Raw genomic sequence first — 22,378 nt, 5'->3', positions numbered from 1 at the left:
CTGAGGGACAAGCGATCACAGACCTCCGAGCTGAAGTGGATTTAGAGTCCAGAGACAGACTCGACGGTGGGGCCAGAGGACCGCTTCAGAGCAGGGGGCTGTGCCCCTCCCACTGCCGCCTCTGAAGCAGGCTTGATTCCTGCCTGATTTGAGGCAGGTTTAGTGGTCACATCCAGCCACAACCAACTGACTTTCTCTTCTAGGTCTGCGAGGCAGGTATCTTGTACTAATGAAAACACAGAAGGTGAGACCAGCATAACCTGAAGAGGCTTTTCCTTTCTGTAGGGGAAGGAAATCCTGAGCTGGGAAGGTATCCTAAAGCATTTCTACCAGGGCTCTTTAATTATGTTACACAACCCCTCAGTCAGCCGGCCCAGAGCCCAGAAGCAGTTGCTGCTTCCGGGGTGTCTACCTGCCCTACGGTGGTCAAGTCGGCATCCAGATGTAGGCACCAGGAGCTTTAGTTTGTTTTCTCCTTGCTGTGTGATGACAGCCATTTTGTCATCCACTGCACTGTTGGTGGGTGGTCGCACTCCTTTGGGGCCGTTGCAGACAGTCCTGCTCAGTCCCTGGAGCTCTGTTCCGGTGCACCCACCCTCTGTACTTCAGCGTGCATTTGGGTTTCTGTTCCTTAGAGCCAAACCCAGCTCAGTCAAGTCTATCTTTCATTCGGCCCCACCTCCCTCAGACGCAAGAAGGCCTCCGGGGAGACAAGCCAGAGTTTGCAGCACTTTTAATGCACAACGCAAAAGGTAATAAGCTGGCTGGGTGACCAGCCTTCATTCCACATACAGAGCTCAAGGACAGATACAACCCAACTGGGAAATAAGTTACGGCTCACAGAGCCTTAGAGCCAAGAGCAGGACCGCTATTCTCTTGTCAGCCAAGGGCATGAGGACTCCATTTTCTGGGGATGAAAGGGCAAAAATAAACACCGAGTCTTCGACTAAGAACACAGACTAGGCCAAGCCAGGCCATGCCCTAGGAAAGCCCAACCTATCGTGAGTGAGGCCAGGCGGGGCAACTGGCAAGAGGACGCCTCTTTCACTTTGCACGACAGTCAACACTCTTTCCGATCACCGTCTGTCCTCTCCTTTGGTCCTCACAGCCTCCCCCAACTCCTTGGTACCTCAGAGAAAGCCAGTGACACACCACGGTTCTTGGGGAACTTGTGAAAGCCAGTCCCTGCCCAGTTCTTTCCAGCTTCTCCTGGGCTCAGCTGCTGCTGTCACCATTCCTCCCACCCCCCACCCACCTGGTTTCAGTGCACATTCACTTTTGTCTGCTCCATGGCCTGGTGTGCCTGCAACACTGCCAAAGCCTCTTCTACCTGCGGGACATGAGTGGGAGGGGCTTAGTGCAGCTGCCTCACCGGGTCCCTGCCCTGCCTCAGCGTGCTAGATACAAGGACTCCACTGCCTCTAGAGCATTCCCGGGGAGCCCTCATCTGACTCCCACTTGCACACTCGCATGAGAGAAACCCAGGGTCACCTGGGTGCATCAAGACAGATGTACACTGCTGGACAGCTGGGCAAGTCTTAGCCCCTATACTGAGTCAGAACACAGCTCCCTGTACCAAAACCTTGCCTACAGAGCTGCAGAGAATCTGTGGAGGGGCTGAAGTAGCAAGTCCTTAATTAAGGCCTCCCACTCCACCATTCAGCAGGTACTAGCTGGTTTTAGCAAGATAAACTTCATCTGTCCAAGCAGCAGCCAACCAGCTCATGATGAGACGCCTTTGTCCTTAGCTCTCCTCCTGCCCTCTCAGGGCTCCTCCCACCCAGGCTCCACCAACCTTGGCATTGAGGGACTCCGGCGACTCCAGCATGAGCAGCAGCTCCGAGTTGTCGATCTCTAGCAGCATGCCCGTGATCTTACCAGCCAGCTGGGTGTGGACTTCGTAGATAAGGGGGTAGAGACGCTCACCTGTATGGAACAGCCTCTGATGGCTTCTGCTCACACCTGGCTGACCGCCCAGCATGCCAGGCACCGTCTTGTGGAATGGAGCAGTGAGCCATCTGCGGTGTCCCAGAACTGCTCCTTCCAGGCTCTGTTACCTCTTTCCCAGCCATAAAGCAGGCACAGCAAACCCCACCTTGGAGGCTAGTTTGCAGAATCAAATTTGATACTATAGTGAAGTAATTTGCACAGGGTCTGACACAAAGTTGGTTGCTGTTCATTTTTCAAGAAACGGTTCCAGGTATACACACTGAAATTCTAGACAGGTTATGACAATGCTGAGTTTTGACTTTTCTAAGGGGTGGCGAGCCACACACACGAGATAAATTTACCTTCCACCATAGGTACTTCTAGCGACAAGGCCTAGTGTCGGTGGTCAGCCCATCTCAGCACTGTGTGGAGAGTCTAGCCAGGATGGGGTGCTGGGGTGCCTTATGTGGGCGTGGGCAAGGTTTTCCCATAAGGAAAGTAAAGATGTTTAAAGGGAACCGCTAATAGAGCCTTCTACTTCCTTTATGCCCATTTAGGATTTTTCTTTGAGAGGGGGGTAGTAAAGTGGCAAAACCCCAGGTGAGCTGAGGAAACAGCGGGGTGTTGGCAATGGGGGCCTTCAGAGAAGGGTCTGGAGATCTTGGTGGCCACGAACAAAAGAACCTGCCAATCAGTAGCAAGCTGGTTCATTCATTTGACAGTTGGTGGCATCCTTTGGCAGGGCCTGTCATAGACATTGGGGATGGAGATGAATTGCACAGGGAATTCAGGGTCCAGCGGGGAACGACATTTATCCACCCAGTGCACACTTACTTCCCAGCCCGCTACAATAGACCCTGGGAGACCGATGAGACGTGGTAACAGCTTCTTCCTACTCAGGAGAGCGTGAGGAGCCTCAACACCCACCTTACAGGCCATTTCCCAGCACAAACCTCACTCCTCCTTCTGGCCCCTGATCTCCCCACATCTAGGGTCTCTCGCAGCCCACGTCAAAGCGATGGAACAGCAGAGCTGGAAGAAACCTCAGGCTCCTCCGGTCTTAAAACTTAAGAGAACAGGGGCCTAGAGAGTAAAGGTGACTAGGGCAACGTCACCCAGCAGGTTGGTCAGCAGCAAAGGTGGACTTTGTCTTCATGTCTGGCTACCCTCCACTCAGGGTGTTCCCCACCAGGCTAGTCAGCTCTCAACCCACCTCTTCCTACTCCAAGTAGGGGAACCAGCCACTCACCAATCATCTGCTTTTGCTGGTGCAGTGGTGCAGCAGCCAGCATGGACGCGGTCAGGGGCTCCGGTCCCAGGATACGCACAGCAGGCTCCTGGACCTGCACATGGGTGCCGGAGACACATCCCTTACCCACCACAGACAGGCAGGGCCTCGAAACACTTAACCCTGTGGGGTGAGCACAGGCCTCCAGGAAGACTCTGGAAGACGGGAGCAGGGGGCAAGGTATGGACAATCGGGTGGGACAGAGTTCCCACCAAGGGCACAGTGGCCTAGACGACAAAGTTACACTGTAATGGGTGTTTTCTGTGATGCCAGGAACCTGTAAAGGTCCCCGATGCTTGTGGTCAAACGAAAGCCACACATTACCTATCACCTTGTGCCAAATAAAGCACTTTTTATCAAGCAGCTTTACAGGCACATCCCCAGCATACTTCTGACCCTTTCACATCTCGGCAGCTTTAGAAGCTTTTTGCTGTTTAAAGGCTACTCTTAGTTTATTTTGCGTGAAATAGTTTGAAGTATTTAGACACTGCAATTCTAGACAGCATATGATAATGCTGAGTTTGAGACTTTCGGTGGGGCAAGGAGATCAATACATAGCCTTTTAATTTAATGACAGTAGATATTCTCAGTTCTGTTTTGCAGATTAATCACGTACTTGCTGCTGAACACATCAATACTGAGGAAATCCAAATTAATTTTGGTAATAACCCTGGCAAAGCAAATCGTGATTAATAAACAAGATGTGGTCCTGGCTCCTTTCCCCTTCTGTTAGTAAGGGTGCTCTCTTCTTGATTGTACACGTTAATAAATGAACTTTACCAACCAAGAAAAGAAAGAAAGTCAAGGCCCAGAGAGGGCCACCCCCTTAGCCAAGGTTCTGAGCCAGCCCCCCAGAGCCTGGAGGAAGAGGGCAGCTGGGCCAGCCTTACCTCATGCGTGTTGGGCGTTGCCAAGAAATATCTGTGTGTCGGGAGAGACCTGCCTGGTGTCGAGCATCCTGCCCCACCAGGTCCTGGGGTCTGGGTACCAATGTTGGCTGTAAGAAATAAGCAGGGACATCACGGCCCGGTAGCAACCAAAAGCCATAAAGCATAAAAACGAGCGTTCACATAGAGAATCCCCAGCGCTGAGTATGGGGCCAGCACACAGATGTGCAAACATCTGCTGAAGGAAGGACCAGCTGTGCTTGGCTTACAGCCCAAACATGTGCCCTGGTTCACAGCTGCCACAGGACTGACTCTGGTTCAGATCTGGTGCTAAGCCCTTGCATGTGTGATCTCATTCACCCTCACAACAAAATAGGGGTACTATTTTCATTGGTACTTTAAAGATGAGGCCATCAGATACAGTAGTTAGCAAGGCCACACAGTCTCTGGGGGACTCTGGAGCCGACACTACTATGCTACATGGCCTCCAGAGTCGCCCTGCTCTCCAAGAGGGAGAGGTCCCCCTGGAGGCCGATTCTGACTCCCCCCTAGTGCCAACCCAGTGCCAAGCCCCCGCCCCACCCTCCTTGCACGCCCATTCCTCTTGACCCTGCCCACACTCACCCACTCTCTGGGTGTGGGGCACCAGGTATGGCACCTGGGTAGAGGTCTGCCTGACACTGCAGACCTGGGCCAGGGGACGCCGAGACATGGCTGGTGGCCGGACCATGGAGGCAGCTGGAGGGTAGGCAGCTTAAGGTGCGAGAACATGGACAGAGAAAGGTTGGCGGGGTTGAGAGGATAGGCAGAGTGCACACTGTGCCCTGAAGATTCCAGGGGGAGGAGAGAACGGGAAGAGGAGCTGGAACAGTCACAGCAGGAGGAGGAGTGAGGTTACCTAGTCAGGCAGACCCAGAACTCCAGGGAAGGGGGTGTGGAAAGCCGCAATTACAATGCCAGCTCGTGTCTACCCAGAGCCCCGAGACGCACAGGCATCGTGATCACACCCCTTAGACAGTTTCAGGTCAGGGTGAACTTCACTCTTAGAGAAAGGCCATTCATTGACAATACAGCCAAAAGAGTTGCATTCGCAGCTTTGAGAGCATTTTCAGTCACATATCAGTCAAGCCCGGAGCTAAATGAAGAGAACGGCCACGCTGTGAGCCTTTGTCAGGCTCAGCACTGTGCCTGGTGCTATCCCACATCTCATTCAGGCCCACCTTCAAAAGAGGAAACTGAGACTCAGAGAGGTGAGGTTGCCCACCCAAATTAACACCCTGGGAAGTGGCAGAGCCAGGTTGACCCCAAAGCCCATGCTCTTAACTATGATGTTACACACTGCCCCATGGGGCCCAAACCCCTGGGCCAGGCTGAGGGTGGAAGGGGCTGGGCCACTCACACGAGGGTCTAGGTGGCTGGGCCGTCCACCTGGGGGCAGGCTGCCTGGATGGGCTTGAGCCATAGTGCTCAGCCTGGGCTGGAGGCTGCATGGGATAAGACAACCCAGAGTGTGGGATTGCAACAGGGGAGCTGAGAAACCCCCAGGAACTGCGCTGTCCCCCCCACAGGACTGGTTAGTAAAGATCCACAAAGCTGAAGCTTCCTGCTTACCATCTCAGGATGTCCATTAGCCCTGAGCCTTCCAGGGCAAGATCTCAGGTTCATCCTCGCCCTTTATTATCAGAGCCACTAGCCTAATGATCTGGATAAAATGGTGACACATCCTCCTCTAACTCTGGCCAGCTTAAGCTACTGCTAAAAGGAGTGGGAATGTTCCCATCCCAGAAGGCTTTAATAGCTGATATCTGTCTACTTCCTCTAGGTCACACGAGCTCCTTTCCCAAACCATGCTCCTCAGAACATTAACATCCAGGAGAGATGTCAGCAGACATCCCACCAAAAATGACCATCTACGTCAGGGAAATGCTGTGGGCTCTCTGCTGGTTCTGGAAAGTCATAACATGTCCTGGCATATTAGGGTAGAATGACATATATAAGAAGTCTAGGCTTCTTTTGTTTAATGCATTATTTCCCAAACGTATTTGGCCATAGAGACTCTTCTTCAGCAGAATGCTCAGGAATCTGTCTCCGACTGGGGAGTGTTGTTCCACTCCCTTTTACCCATGGGGTTGGAACGGCCTGCCCAGTCTGCCTGGGAGGCTCTCCCTTCCTGCTCTACCTGGCTTCAGGGAAAGCGTGTGGCTGGGCATGCGGGCCGGCCATCACATCACCTGGGCCATGGCGGGCAGGAAGTAGCTGGTGGGCTGCTGGAAGGAGCCCAAGAAGGGGCCGCCCAGGGCCCGCATGGTGGAGAGGCGCTGCATGTACTGGTTGGTAAGGATGGCCTTCCGCTCCTCTTTGCGCTGGGCCAGCGCCACGTACAGTGGCTTGGTGCCGATGATGCGCCCGTTCATCTCTGTCACAGCCTTCGTCGCCTCTTCTGGAGAGGAAAAACACACAAAGCCAAACCCCTTGCTGTGGCCACCCTCTGTCATCACCTAAAAGCAAGACAAGACAAGATCTGCTGGGGGCGGGGAAGGAAGATTCCTGGGGCCTGCTCCCCACCTCCCCCAGGGTCCAGCCCGGCACTGAGCAGGCCCAGGAGAAACAGCGATCGAGGGTGTCCCATCACCCCATATTTACTGAGGGCCACCGCATGCCAGACACTGGATATGCCTCCTCACGCACAGCCACCTGATCAGGGAGGCACTGTGACTCCCACTTCAAAGGCGACAAAAGTGAGGCTCAAAAGTGACTTATCCGAGACCCGTCCACCTGCTGAGTGAGGGCTGCTCATTGTTTAACAGACCAGGCCCCAGAGTCCATGAGAGCAGCTACATTTCAGAATATATTTTTCTGTCTAAACTCTGAAAAGAGTTTCCTAAGCTGTGATGGAAAGCTGGCTCCAATTGTTACTGTATCTCCTTCATCAGAGGGGCCATAATGAAGATGGCAGTTAGGACTGGTTAAAATTTAAGGTCAGGCCTGGTTCTACAGCCGGGGCCACAATCTTAAACATTTCAGTTGAGGTCACTATGATGACAACAATGTGCATTTCGGCCACTCCTTGGGTGTTATTCCTTGGGTAGAGTATGAAAAAAATTTGAATTTATATTTTTGGTGCTTTATTCTATTAATTTTATTTTCAATAGAAATAAAAGTCCTTATTACCATAGGAAAAAAAAAAAAAGTGACTTGTCCAGGGTCACCCAGCTAGTGGGTCATACATCAGCCAGGACTTGAACCCAGTGCACCTTTCTGGTAAACCTCCATTGCCTCTGTAAGTCACTGAGCCAAGCTCTTCAGGAGCCTGGGGAAGAGGTTCTTAGCCTTTTTATTCAAAGAACCTTTCTATTTTGGAATAACTTTAGGTTTATAGAAAAGTTGCAAAAATAGTATGGAGTTGCTATGTATCTTTCACCAGCTTGCCCCAATGTTAACATGGTACATTTGTCAAAACTACGATATTAACATTGAGACAATACTGTTATTATCTACAGTATTAGCCACAATGCTATTAACTGAACTGCAGGTTGCACTCGGGTTTCACTAGTTTCTCTAACATTTTTCTCTTCCAGGATCCAATCCACATTGCATTTACGGTTCTTAATCTTTTTTAGGGTAAAGACACTGGCCTGGCTCACACGCTCCATGGGACTTGAGCTGAGAGAATTTTTAAGCCCGCTCTGTGAGAGCCCTCTCTGTGAGAGCCCATGCTGTGCATCAGGGATCGTCCACATGCACTCTGCCGCCCGTTCGTACAGGGCCTTACCCTGCAGGTTCGCACACGCCCTCAGGGAGGTCAAGGGATAGAATTCAGGGGGCCCGGGAATTTGATGGGGAAAAAAATGACATCTTTATTTTCACACTACCATTTCCTTCTATTTTGAATGGAGGCAACAAAATTATCATAGTACTACTAGCCATGCTTAGGGCTTTGTCAGGAAGAGAAAGCAAGAATTTTCATATCACACTAATTACTGCTGATCTCAAAATATCATTTATGCTAACTGCTCCTTCACAAGATCTTATAGTTTGATGCATTCATGAAGAAGCATATACTGCTGTCACCTTAGTATTTTGATAATTATATTTCAGTACAACTGTTCTTTGTAACCCCATGAATTTTCTTTTATGCATTTAAACAAGCTCAGAAGGAAGGGTCCATAAGCTTCATCGGACAGCCAAATTTTCTCAGTGCAAAAATATTTGTCTTAAGGTAACAAGAACTTCTATTAGGCAGTAAAAAAAAAAAAAAAAAAAAAAGGGATTGAGGGGCCAGCTCAGTGACATAGTGGTTAAGTTCACAAGCTTCACTTTGGCGGCCTGGGCTTCACAGATTTGGTTCCCAGGCATGAACCTACACACCACTCATCAAGCCATGCTGTGGCGGCATCCCACATACAAAATAGAGGAAGATCGGCATAGATGTTAGCTCAGCAACGATCTCCTCAAGGAAAAAGAGGAGCACTGGCAATGGATGTTAGCTCGGGGCCAATCTTCCTCACCAAAAAAATAAAATAAAATTAGTACAACACTTATGCAGAGTTTACTATGAACTTGACAGTGTTGTAAGCAACTTTATATACATTAACTCATTTAATTTTCACATTTACTATATTTTAGCTAAAATAGAAAATATGTTAAATTATATAATATATACTTACATAACAACCCCATTTATAACCTGTTTGGTCAATTAACAAAATACTGTGCCTCAACTCTAAGCAATCCAGATTTTTACAGTTCCCTTCATCAAGGGGTCCTCACAGAGGTTGGTGAATCTCTTGAAATTACATGTAATGTGTGAGAGTCATCAGAAGAGTCATTATTTCACTCCTTATTGTGGGCAGGTGCTCCACATGCGGGCTCTTTAGCTCCCAGGACATCTCCAGAGGTAGGTACTGTTGCTCCCATTTTACAGATGGGCAAACAGTGTCTAAAAGGCAAAGTCACTTCCTTCAGGTTCCAAGCTAGTTAATGGTAGCACTGGGCTTTAGACTTAGTTCTGATTAACTTTAAAATCTCAGCTTTCAACCACAATACCGCACCAAGTATGCATTTGCCAGGAAAGAGGGCCACGGCTTTTTAGGATCTTTAATCAAATTTACCAATGCTTAATTTACATGTCCCACAGTTTTCTGTCACATTTTTTCCAAAAGGTCCTTAATTCAAAAACTGTTAGAACCTCTTCCCCAAAGACCAGGCTCCCTGGAGGACATTGAAAATTGGATTCAACAGGCAAAGCACTTCCAGACCACTTCCTGAGAACCCAGCCATCACCTCACGGGGGCAGGTCCCCAGCCCCATCGCCCGCACCGATTTCTTTGGAAAGTTCCTCATTCCCACCTGCAGCGCCCTACCTCCTCACACCCAACTCAAATGCTGCTGCCACTGCCACTTCTTACAGGAAGCCCTCCTTCTAGTTGCACAGCTAACCACAGCTCCGCCTCCAATACTTACCCCCGACACACGCACCTTACAATCTATTTTAGTGATGTGTCTAACTTCCCCACTAGACTATAAGCTACTCAGAGGCAACGACCACGTCTGATTTGTCCCTGTGTGCGTCCCACAGGGCCTGGTAAAACAGCAGGTGCTTAAGGATGGCATGAATGAACACTGGGTTATCATAAAATCATCTGGAGCTTTTGAAAATAAAATGCCCAGGCCTTACTCTCAGAGCTACAATTTGTCCAACTCAGCTGTCTGTATTACGAGCTCCCAGAGGATTTTAATAAGCCAGGGTTGAGGACCATCCAAAGCAATACCAACACCCTCAGCTTATAGATGAGACTCAAGACAGCTGCTCAAGGTCACAGAGCTACTGAGTAGAACAGCCAATCGTCACACCTCAGGTGCTAAGAAGGCTGGGCACACAGTGGGTGCTCATTAAATGGGGAAGAATCAAGCAAGAATGATGCAGCCCGACCCTCTCACTTTCCAGCTGGGGAAACTGAGGCCCAGAAGGGATTATGTCACCAGCCAAGGTCAGACAACAAAAGTCAATGGAAATTCTGAGACATGAATTTCTGGAATCTGGCATACAGTAGGCACTCAATAAATGCTTGTTGAATGAACCAAGGTTACAGTGAACCCCAATAAGGCCAGTTGTGTGACTGGGACTGTATTTCTAACCTCTTCCCATCCACCCAGACAAGGCTACAGATGGACAAGCTCCAATGGGGTCAGACACAGCCCCCAAACTCCAAAAGGAGTCATCACCAGCTCCGTGGAAGCCACGGTGGGGGAAGGGCGGGGTGTGCAGGGACTGAGAGGATGGAGGGAAAGGCTGTCTACCCGCTGCAGGCGCCCCCAGCCCTCACCTTGGCACTGGTAATCACTCCATAAGGAGAGAACTCTTTCCTGAGTTTCTCATCATCGATGGAGTCATCCAGGTTCTTCACATACAAGTTCACGCCCTGGAAGGAAAGGACACTGGAGATGTGCCCCTTCCCTTCCAGGCCCACACAGCTTGGGGGTAGGGGACCGTCCCCTGGAAGCTGCAGCACCCCCACAATCCTTAAAGCCAAGTTCTCAGAAGTGCGATTGCAAGAGGAAGGAGTCCCATTCAGGGCCCTCCACACACAGATGCTGTCCCACAGAAGACCTGCCACCCAGAAGCCTGACCCTCACCTGGCAGCGGTTCAGCCGGTCCTGCTTCGTGTGCTCAAACCTGCGCTTCAGCTCATTCTGCCGCTCCCCCCGCTTCTGGGCCCGGCCCACGTAGAGCAGCCGCCCACTCACCTGCATCCCGTTCATGTCCATCACAGCCTGTGCAGAGGGAGGCAGCCGGAGTACCTGGTAAGCACCGCACGAGGCCCTGGCCTCCAGTCCCATCTTTTGGGCCTAGAGGAGGCCACCTGCCAGCCAGGCTGGCCATGTTAGCTGAGAATAATTAGTACCAGGATAAAGGCCATTTAAAGTGAATCCACTTTTAAAAAACACAAGACAAAATTTCAGAGCAAACTGTAGACTAAAAAAATTTGATTCGGGCTCTACTTTAAAAAGTGAAATTGAGGGCCGGCCCCCTGGCAGAGCAGTTAAGTTCACCTGCTCCGCTTGGGCAGCCCAGGGTTTCCCTGGTTCAGATCCTGGGCGTGGACATGGCACCGCTCATCAAATCATGCTGAGGCAGCATCTCACATGCGACAACTAGAAGGACCACAACTACAATTTACAACTATGTACTGGGGGACTTCGGGGAGAAGAAGAAGAAAAAGAAAGTGAAATTGAAATGTGCCAGGTTTTCCATATTTAACATTTAGGTTCCCACTGGAACTATACACTGAGTATCTGAACAAAGCAACAAGCATAATTCTTTCAAGATGGCCTGACAACAGAATCAACATTTTTCACTTCATGTTGGATTTCACAGCACAAAGAAGCCTTTTTGCTAAGTATGAGGGCTTTAGTTTTTTTAGAGACATTTGTCTTAACCCTTTGATGTTTCTTTTCTTCAATTAAGCGGCCTAAGCTTGCCAGATCCTAAATTGTCAGTGGCTTTGACTGTATGAAATCCCATATCTTCTGCAAGATGTGCAACCTTTCTCTGCCATCCATTTATACCGAACTTAACGTGCATCGACTTATTTGCAAAAATCAGCAAAAGGCAGACCATGTGTGTACTGACTCAGTGGGACGGATTAGACACTGGTGTTAGGTGGGGAGAAATGTTTGAAAGGGAACTTTTTAAGTAGTCAGTTCATTAGTAAATATTTTCACATAATGAAGACTTTTGCGTCCCTATCCAAATATGCAAATGTATGTAAATATACCCTGGGGACCCAGAAACTGCCTGTTGTACATCAGTCTGAAAGGTCATTACTGCAGTCTCTAAGACCCTGGAGTCTAGGGACCCCTGCAGTGTCACCCATCTACTCCAGCTTGTCATTTTACAGTTGGGGAAACCAAAGCCTAGAGAGAGGGCAGGCCTTGTCCAAGGACACACAAGAGGTTACCTTTCAAAGGAGCTGTTTACTTAAGAACTAAACTTTAGAGTCAGAAGGAGCTGGTCCTAATCCCAGGGATCTCTCTCACTAGCTACAGCCTTGTGGAACCTGAGGATAACAACAGAGCCCACACTGGTGGGAGCAGAGATGAGAACGTATGGAAAATCCGTAGCGTGGTGCCTGGCTCAGTGAGAAGTGGCTGCTATCAAGATGGCACCAGGATCCAGGTCTCCAGCCAGAATCCACCACGGGCTGAGATCTTCCACATCCGGTGATCTTAATGAGGCAGCAGCCATGGAAAGAACTTTATGGTGCAAGGCCAAAGATGACACTATTACAGCTTTGTCACTAACTGTGTGACCTTGTACCATTCACTTGTCCAGCAAGTATGTATCTGGTACCTACTGACAGGTATGACACTAGCCTAAAGAGCAGGAGAAGGGAAGTGTTCTGAGAAAACAGCATTTGCAAAGGCCTAGAAGCAAGAAATAACATGGCACTTCCCTCCCGGGCCTCAATCCCACCATCAGTGCAAGAAGAGGGTAGTGGCTGTCTCAAAGGCCCTTCTACCTCCTGTGTGCAGGAATCTATGAAAAGAAGCCAGCCTCAGGGTTTGAAAGAAACCAAAGGCGGGTGACGCCTTCTGCCTCCACCACAGGCAGGAAGGGCTCTGGCTCATGTGAGCCCAGGCTGGGAAGGGACTTTCTTTTCCTCCATGGGCAGCTGGAGCCCCCTGCTCCTGAACTCCCTTCTTCCTAGTCCTGGCTCAGCACCTCCTCCATCAAACAGGGCCATCAGGGGCTCCTACCTTCTGGGCTTCCTCATGCTTCTCAAAGTTGACAAAGCCAAAGCCCCGGGAGTGGCCGCTGTCATCCCTCATCACCTTCACACTCAGCATCTTCCCTGGGAAGGGCCGACCCGGCTCAAAGGGGAGTTTGGGAAGCCCCAAGAGGTCCCCCTCCCTTCCCACAAGTCCTTGGGAAGCCCAGGAGGGCCCCTCCTCCCAGCCCGACCTGGAAGTAGAAGAGAAAGTGATCCCCTCTGCCCTTGGGGAACATGCCCACCAAACTGGGAGAACAGATCCTGCAGGCCCCGCTCGTCCACGTGCCCCGGGAGGTTCTTCACGTAGATGTTGGTGAACGCTGTGGCCCGGGCCCCCAGCTCCGCCTCTCGCTCCCGTCGGGATTTGAAGTGGCCAACGAAGCTGTGGACACACCGACAGGGTAGGCAGCTGCCAGTCACTAGCCACCCCCATCTCAACCCCGGCCCACCCAGGAACCCTGGGCCAAAGGGCTCAGGTGCCGCCCACCTCCAGGCCTCTGTATCGGTCATCAGGACACTGGACAGGGCAATACAGTCACGCACCGCATAACGACGTTTCAGTCAACGACAGACCACATATACAACATGGTCGCAGAAGATCAGTACCGCATAGCCTGGGTGTGTAGTAGGCTATACCATCCAGGTTTGTGTAAGTGCACCCTATGTTGTTCCCACACCAAGAAAATCTCAAAACAACGCATTTCTCAGAACGTAGCCCTGTTGTTAGGCAACGCGGACGGTTCTCCTTAGATGGAATTCGCCTAAGGGCTGACCACCTCCAACAACCAGGATTCTACATTCCAGCATAAGGTGAACAAGACTTCATTCTTGTGGCAAATTCACAGGGAACTCCTACCATACACCAGGCAGCAGAGTGCACAGGAGATAAGAGCATGAACTTGGGAGTCACACAGACAAGGGCTTGACTCCTTGCTCTGCAGTTGCCTAGCTGTGTGATCCTGGGCAAGTTACTTAACCTCTCTGAGCCTCCATCTTCATTTCTGTAAAACTGAAGATTAAACTCACATCACGGGCATTTGCTTATTCAGTTAACATGTACTGGGGCCACTCGGGAAGCCGTGGTGAGAGAACCAGACATGGTCCATGCCGGTGCTGCTACGGAGGGAGGGACTGAAATTATTTAAATACAATATTAATTTAAAAAATTGTAATTTCAAAGTACATGTAAACACATCTAGGAAAGCATCCTAGATTAAGGGGGAAAAAAAAAAAAGCAAGCCTAAGAAAATTGGTGGTATCTAGAGCGCACTTCGCACAAACAGGTTGTAGCTGGCACTAAAAAATGGAAGGAAACTGAGTGGCGAAGGTAAAACATGAGCAAATTGTCGCTCACAAACATGACATCCTCCTGAGAATCAGGACAAGCCTGCCAAGGTTCAGTCTCGTTGACAGGAGCCGCCCCAGGAAACCCTGGACAAAAGGATCCTGAGGGCCTCTCCCGGCTCAGAGCATCTGACGCTCCCCAGTGCTGAGCCCGGGGCTGGGCCAGCAGATGGGCAGACTCAGAACCGGGGGAGGGGAGCTGCCAGGGCGCCCTCTCCCCAGCGTCTGCATCTCAATTGTCCCATCTGTGAAGTGGGGACGATGCCAAACTTAAACGCACGAAGATGGCAGGCGAGGCATATGGCTACTTCCCTTCCTATCCCAAACTCCCGTGAAACAACACAAAAGGCTTAAGAAAAAAATTCACAGCCATGCTGAGAAGGCTGGAAAACAGACGACCCTGCTGAGTCCACTGAGGATCTGGCGTTAGCTGCAGCTGCTAGAATGTCAACGTCATCACGTCACTGACGACGCAGAACCCCTCTAACGCGTAGCAGCAGCCCCATTTTGACCTGAATAAAGGGAGCCCGGGTGAGATTGAGCGACTCGTCCAGGGTCACACCAGCAGGAGGAATGCCGGCTGCTGCCCAGGGCCTGGGGCGCACTAGATGGTGGGGGGTAGCATCAGGCCCCGTTGCTGGCGTCACGATCTGTCCCCCAGCGTCGGCCCCAGCCCACATCCCACACTCACACTTTGCGGTCATTCAGCAGCATCCCGTTCATGGTGCTGATGGCCTGCTGCGCAGCCTCATGGGTCTCAAAATGGACAAAGCCAAAGCCTCGGGAGCCGTGATCGTCACACACCACCTGGGCCACAGGGAAGAAGGACAGGGAGAGCACTCGACTGGAGGTTCACGCAGAAAGGATGGCAGAGATGCCGACTGACGTCTGAGTGCCTGCTCTCAGATATTATCACAGATGTTATACCCATCACAGATATTATTATCTGTGAAGTATCCTATGTCACACAACAGTCCCATTTTCGAGATGGGAAAGTAAGGCTCAGAGAGGTCAATCTACTTCCTTAGAATCACACAGTAAGGAAGGATAAAGTCCCCAAATTGAACACAGCTCTCATTTATACCGTAGACCAGCTTTTAACTATCTTCCTAAAGTGATGGGCACAAGGATTAGATTCACACCCCCATTCCTGCGTCCTTTTTTCTAACAGGAATTAGAAACAACCTGAGTATCCATCAAGAGGAGACTGGTCGAGCAAGTTACAGTGCATTCACACTAGGCTACTGCTTGTGCACAGCTGAAAAGGACACAGTAGATTACACAGCTGAGAGGGAGTTATCTGTAAGGCATAGTTAAGCGAAAAAAATCAAGTCCAGTTGGGTTCAAGTGGGCATCTAGACAGGGAAAACTTTACACAGACACAAAACCGTTAATAACAATTCTTTCTGGGGACTTGGGTTGAAAGGGACAGAACCTTCTTTGTCACTTTATTCGTCTCCACATGGTTTAAACTTTACCAATTCATGTATTCTTTCAACAACAAATTCATTTCAATTTTTTAAAAGACCCACAGGGGCCGGCCCGGTGGCGCAGCGGTTAAGTTCGCACGTTCTGCTTCGGGTGCCTGGGGTTCACCAGTTCGGATCCCGCGTGCGGACATGGCACCGGTTGGCAAGCCATGCTGTGGTAGGCGTCCCACATAGAAAGTAGAGGAAGATGGGCACCGATGTTAGCTCAGGGCCAATCTTCCTCAAAAAGAAAAAAGACCCACAAATATCCTACCCCCATTCTGTAAGCCTCCAGATTCAAGTTAGGAGGACAGAGCTTGAGAACAGGAAAGATCTTCAGGCCACGTAGCTCCCATCCCTCTGGCTGAACTTGTACTAAGAGCACTGAGGCCCATTCCAAGGTGTCCACAGCTCCACCCATCCCCGCAGCCACCGCCCCAGCTCAGCTCAGCTCAGCAGCATTCTCTGCTTGGACTACCACCCCAGCCTCCCGACCCAGCTTCCAGGATGAGCACTGGGATGCTTTTCCTAAAATGTAATTGTGACCACGAGCCTTTGTGACAAACCCCCAGGAGCTCCTCCTACCCACAGAACTCTATCAGCTGGGCACCGAGGCTCTCCACTCGGCCCTGCACAAGTCCTGCTTCCAAATCCACACACCCCTCTACCTCTCCAGCCCCAAGTAGGGTCCCTTCCACTTTCAACTCAAGCCCCGGCTCTTCCATTCAGATTTCATCACATTGGCGGGGCCCCCACTCTGGGCCAAGCATGGCTAAGGGCATCACACACTTATCTTGTTATATTTGCTATTGGAACCCTTCCAGGCAATTCTTAACCTGAGTCTCAGCTGCCTGATTGGGGAAAATGGGAATAAATGACTTGTCCAAGGTCAGCCAGCCAGCAGAGGTAACTTTTTGGTTATTGCCATTTACTTACTTATTACCACTTAGATGCTTAACAGGGTGCCAGGTACCCTTTCAAGGGCTATACACGTTGTAAAGATCACCCGAGTTAATATACATTCACAATGACCCTGTGCGGTAGGTTCTACCACTGTCCCCTTTTAGAGGAAAGTGAAGCACAGAGAAGTTAACTGGCCCAAGGTCACACTGCCAGGAAGTGGAAGAGGCAGGACCGGAACCCAGGGTGTTTGCCCTGACCGACGGCGTCACACAGCCTCTCTGCTCAGTGGCTTGGCTGGGCTTCGCGCTCCGGTGGCCCGACTCCAGGTCTAGCGCTCTTCCCTCCGTGCTACAGAAAACTTTCTTAGCAGCCACGTGGCCCTCTCTTTCCTGAGCCTTTCCCTCAGAGCCCACTTCTGGCTATTCCTAAAAGTCTCACCATCTCCAAGTAGCCTGAGAGCTCTGGGGGGAGGGACCACATCGAACACCTTGTGTCTAACCAGGCTCACGACAGGGCCTCATGAGGCCTGCAGAGACTTGCCTGAGCCACACAGGGCTTTCTGTCCAACCCTCAGCGGCCCAGAGGAAGCCTCCAGGCCCGGATAATGGGACGAGACACTCTTCCCTGTTAAGTTAGCTTCAACTAGGCTGATAGACTCATTGGTCCAAATCCTGGCTCGGGCACTTACCTCCTACTCCCACGTAACAACACACAACCACGGACAAGTGACGCCAGCTCTGAGCCTCTCTGCCCTCAAATGTAACTCAGGGATCCTCCTGTTTACATCTTAAGGGGCTGTTTGGGAAATTCAGTGGGGTCATTTATGCAGAAAGCCCGGCGCATAGAAAGTACGTGATAAACCTGCTGTTATTATTATAAGAACTCACCACACAGGTCAGACTTTCTCTCTTAGATCCTCAAAGACAGGAAACAGCCTGTGCTGTTTCTCTATCATGGTGAGCCCTTACCAGCTACGGTACCGCCTTGAGTCTGTCTGCTCCGCCCCGCTCCGCTGAGAATTTAAGGGCTGTGCCTGGCACATAGTAGGACTCAAGGAAGAGTTCTAACACTGAGGCCGCCATCACTCCCCCAACCCTCCCCAGAAGGGTAGACAGGCCAAAGTCAGCGGGGTAACTGACCGCTGTCTTCATAAAATCTTGGGGCAAAACGTTCAGGTTTAAGCCCTTTGTCAGGACTGACCGACCTGCCTTCTGACTTCTCATCCTCAAGATCCTCATCTATGAGGTCAGAGAAATGACCAGAGCCCTTCGCCAATGATAATACAGCCATATGCTCAACAAATATTTATTGAGCACCTGCTGTGTGTCACATCTCATTCTAGGTACTGGGATGCAATGGGGAATAAGAACAAGGTCTCTTATGGCACTTACATTCTATTATAAGAGAAATCTTCAAAACAAAGGATGGCCACGATGGCCTGAATTAACGGCCTTCCTGGGTCCACGTCCTTTCTCCTACAATTTCTACTGTCTTCTCACTCCGAGTCTGGGCTGGTCTTGTGCGACTTGCTTTGGCCAACAGAATGCACTGGAAGTGATGGTGTGCCAGTTCTGAGCTTAGATGTCAGGAGGCCTGGTGAGCTTTCACTCTGTCTCCTGGGACCCTGCCATTGCCATGAGAATAGCCTGGGCTAGCTGCTGGAGGATGAAAGACCACGGGGAGGAAAGCCAAGCTCTTCCAGCTGAAAGCCATCTCTCCCCTAGACGGAGAGCCTTCCAGCTCTCTGTGGGCATATGAAGGTGGCCAGCCAAGACCAGAACTGCCCAGCCGATCTCAGCCCAAATGGCCAACTGCACAACTATGAGCTAAATAAATGGTGGTTGTTGATAGCTCCTAAGTTTTAGGGTGGTTACACAGCAAGAGCTGACAGACCCATGACGTCTGATCATTCTATGACAATAAAAATGAAACAATAACTACCATTCAAGTGCTTGCTGAACCTGGAGATTTACAGAAAACAGCTTGTGAACCATCAAGTGAGGTATTGCTTGGCATCCATCTACCACACATGTATTCGACACAGAACCCCCAGCCCCTGCCAAGAGGCACACCCACCTTGCAGGAGAGGATGTTCCCAAAGGTGGAGAAGGTGTCATATAAGGCCTTGTTGTCGATGGAGTCCTCCAGGTTCTTGATGAAGACGTTGCCCACACCCGACTTGCGAAGTCCTGGGTCTCGCTGGGACCACATGATGCGGATGGGCTGGCCTTTGATCACCTCAAAGTTCATTGTGTCCAGTGCCCGCTCCGCTGGACAGGAGGAGGAGGAGGGAAAGGAGCAAGCTATGAGGATTTTCTTTTCAGGAGGGATAAGCAGAAAGAACTAACATGTACGGCGCTCCTCCCGCCTCCCAGTTAGGGTCTCATTCAACGCCTCACCACAGCCACAGGAGGATGGATTCCTCTCCCCATTTCACAGAAGGGAAAACTGAGGCTCAGAAAGGCGCAAGATCAGTGGCAGAGCCAGGCCTACGGTGGTCTCTAAAGCACACTGTGCAAACAAAGATGTGAAGGAGGATCCACGTGACAAGCGGCAGCAGCAGTTTGAGGAAACTGAAGCTGAAAGGCGCTGAGCCAGAGCTGAGGTTTGGGGGAAGCTAACATCACCTCTCTGAGCCTGTTTCTTCACCTGTAGAGTGGAGATGGTAAAGTATTACCCACCTTTCCACATCTAACAAGGGGAGATAATACCATCCGCCTCCAGGCTGTCAGACGGGATGGAAATTAAGTAAGGTATGCAAGCTGCCTTATACTTTGTGCCTGGCACAAAATAGGTGTCTGGTAAATGATGGTGTGTCTGAAGACGGCAAGCCTACGTCTGTCCCCCTCCCCGGTCATATGCTGTTCCCTGCTTCAGGGCCTCCTCTAGTTTCAGAGGCATGGAAGGGAACCGTGGAGAACTCAGTGGGGCAAGCTTCAGGAAGTCTGGGTTTTCCATCTAGTCCTGCCATAAACACCCAGGGGCAAAATTCTTCTCTTTTCTGGAGCTCAGGTTCCCCATCTCTGAAGTCTGGCAAAAAGGTGAGGTCGTGCAGGGCTTGGAGGAAGACGAAGAGGCAGTGGGCAGCTAAAGCAAAGGGGAAGGCTCCCTGGAAGGCAGCTCAGCCACCTGCGGGGAAACAGGCAGAACCACCCCAGCAAACCCCCGGCTCAGGGACCCTCCCCATCCACCTGCGAGACCCAGAGCAAGGGCCCCTCTTTTGAACTCGGCTGGGGCAGGCCTTTGGGTTAAATTTGTCAAGTCTTACACCTGAACATCACAGGTACTGTTATTTTTCTTAGGTTACCACTTACTGGGTGCTTACAGTGTACCAGATGATTCTGGAGATACTTCCCACAGTTCTCCACTCCTTCCACGCTATTGGGGAGTAAGCCTTAGCCCCATTTTACAGACCAAGAGCCGCCAAGTGTGAAATCTTGCTCAAGCTCATGCCCTAGTGGCAGAGCTCCAGCAAACCACGGTGCCCTTAATCTTTATCCTCTCCACTCTGCACAGAAGTGCAGACACACCCTCCTGGCAAGCTGTAACCAATACGATCATCTCTGAGGAATCAGTTTTAGAGCCTGGCCTGCAGGAGGCTTTTTAGGGCTCCCCAGTGGGAAGCGCCTGATGCAGACCTCAGTTCTCCCGCCAGGAAAGGAGGAAGCTCAAGGCCAAGCTCTCCTGGCTTGCCTACTCATCACCTGTGTCCCCTCTGGCATCTTCCTCACCTGTGCTTTGAATTTCTCATCTTCCCAACCACTCTCTAAGGCAGGTACGGTCCTCATCTTTCAGACAGGCAACTGAAGCTCAGAATGGTTCAGTAATCTGCTCAAAGTCACACAGCTGCCAGTTTGCTAATCCCAGGTCTGCCTGACCCCAAAGCCCTTGGCTGTTTTCACTCAGCCTTATTAACACTCTCCTCTGTAAAACGGAGCAGCAGTGAAACACACAGTAGGAGCACACTAATTGCTAGTTCCTTTCTAGGGGCTTCTCAGGGGCAGGACCCCTTCCAACGCCCTGTATCTCTGGGCCTCAGTTTCCCTGGCTGCAAAATGGAAGATGCAGGAGCAGCTAGGGATGAAAGCGTGGGTGGCCGAAATGCCAGCCGTCCCTCCCTCCCCGGGGACTCACCGTCGGCCGGCTGCTGGAAGTTGATATAGGCGTAACCCAGCGAGCGGCGGGTGGCCACGTCGCGGCACACGCGGATGGACAGGATGGGGCCGGCGGGCGAGAACTTCTCGTAGAGCATGGCCTCGGTCACGTCGGGGTGCAGGTCGCCCACGTAGAGCGAGGCGAGCGGGTAGCCCGCGCCGCTGGCGTTCATGATGCTGGGGCCGCGGGGAAACCAGGCGCCGGTCCGCGCGCGGCCCCGCGCTCGGCGCCCGCCTGCGCTCGCCCTCCCCGGCGGCCCCCTCCCTTTACCGCCCCCGCCGCCCCGCGCGCCAATCGCGGGCGCGCATGGGCCCGCCCCGGGTCTCCGCCCTTCCCCGAGCCCCACCTGGGACCCCTCAGCCTTCTAGAAGCCTCAGGTGGGGGGCATGTCGGACCCTGCCTGGGGAGGCGCGGAGAGCCCTCACCTGGCCTCGGGTGGGCGGCGGAGCTGAGCGCTCTCCGACAGTTCAGAGGGCGGGGCCTGGGACGGCAGAGCTGGGTTCTCATCCCGGCTCTGTCATCGCCTTTCTGGGCCCAATTCCCTTCTCAGTAAAACCGGGACGACGCCCTCTTCGCAAGGATTAAAGGAGCGGTGCGTCCTGTGCGTGCTTCACAGACAGACGGGAGGGCTCCGAGCCTGACACCCAGTCTCAAAGCTTGTGCACCTTGCCTCCTGAAAGGAGTCTTTTTCTCATTAAGACAGCCCGGTCCCACCCTTCTGGAACCAGCTTTGTGACCTGGGACTGAAGGCTCCACGTGTGAGTCTGAGACCACTAAGGACTTCTCTGACCCTAGCTCTTTATACTGCCAGACCTTTCCGTGGGATATTCCCCGCCCACCTCTTTCTCCTGACTAAGCCATTCTACCAGGAAGGTTCAGCAAGTCACTCCATGGGAACAGCAGGGACCTAACAGGAGAACAAGGCCATGACGGTGCCCCAGGCTGAGCGCAAGACCCTTCTGTCAATTGAATTCGCAGCCTCAATCTGTGGTGTGGCGCCATTCTTGAGAAATTCCCATTCACTGTGGACCAGTGCTCCACCACCTGGCCTCCCACAGGGCCTCTCCTGGTCTCTCTGCTGCCACAAAGCAGGGAGGTTCCCGCTGACCTTTGGTTGGGTGTGACTGGACTGCTCCAACAGCTCCGGAACCGCGGGCAGGAATTAATCTGGCTGTCCAACCTCACAGCAGCAAGAAAGCACCAACCAAGTCTAACCTTGAGCTAAAACACTCCCCTCTCCTGATTTTCTCCCTCCTGTGGCAGTGTGGACATCTTTAGACAGGGGCAAATCCCACGAAGAAGTGCGGTGCTCCAGGCAGGCACCATAAACAGTGTCAGGACAGACGGCAGAGGCCGGCAGGCCCTCGAAGACCACCAGGCCTTATGCAGCCATCTCTCACTGGCTTGGTGACATCTCAGGCTTAAAGAGGGGGTAGGGGGTCTTTGAGTGGGAAGCAAAGTAACTGGCCTTACCAAATCTGAGAAGCCACAAAAGAGGACCTAACACCTGGATGCCTTGTGCTGGAAGGTGGAGAGGCTGTTAATGTAATTTCTTCCCCTTTGCAACACCCTGACTTCTGGTTCTAAAGGAGGAAGTAAGAACTGTTGCCTACTTTTAAGAGTAGAGCC

At 51.5% G+C, this 22,378-nt stretch overlaps 1 protein-coding gene across 4 annotated transcripts; it reads right to left on the bottom strand.

Annotated features, from left to right (window-relative positions):
- Positions 1–716: 716 nt before the first annotated feature.
- On the bottom strand, positions 717–21,025 carry PABPC1L (poly(A) binding protein cytoplasmic 1 like). 4 transcript variants are annotated; one of them, XM_014735175.3, is made up of 14 exons: positions 20,729–21,025; positions 18,671–18,864; positions 14,914–15,029; positions 13,121–13,260; positions 12,865–12,959; positions 10,741–10,878; positions 10,431–10,526; positions 6,336–6,602; positions 5,504–5,588; positions 4,729–4,857; positions 4,108–4,214; positions 3,179–3,272; positions 1,796–1,926; positions 717–1,330 (listed from the first exon to the last, which is right to left on the bottom strand). In XM_014735175.3, the coding sequence occupies exons 1-14, from the start codon at positions 20,919–20,921 to the stop codon at positions 1,262–1,264; spliced, it is 1,854 nt and encodes a 617-aa protein (XP_014590661.2). In that variant the 5' UTR covers positions 20,922–21,025; the 3' UTR covers positions 717–1,261. The 4 variants fall into 4 exon arrangements, 2 of the variants coding, with proteins under 2 accessions (XP_014590661.2, XP_070103148.1); XM_070247047.1 differs by having other exon boundaries at positions 717–907; positions 20,729–21,024; XR_011430688.1 differs by lacking the exon at positions 5,504–5,588 and having other exon boundaries at positions 20,729–21,024.
- Positions 21,026–22,378: the final 1,353 nt, after the last annotated feature.

This window comes from Equus caballus, chromosome 22, assembly GCF_041296265.1.
Source record: "Equus caballus isolate H_3958 breed thoroughbred chromosome 22, TB-T2T, whole genome shotgun sequence".
Lineage (NCBI taxonomy): Eukaryota > Metazoa > Chordata > Mammalia > Perissodactyla > Equidae > Equus > Equus caballus.
Note: the sequence above shows the minus strand (reverse complement) of the source record. Positions and strands in the feature narration are given on the sequence as shown.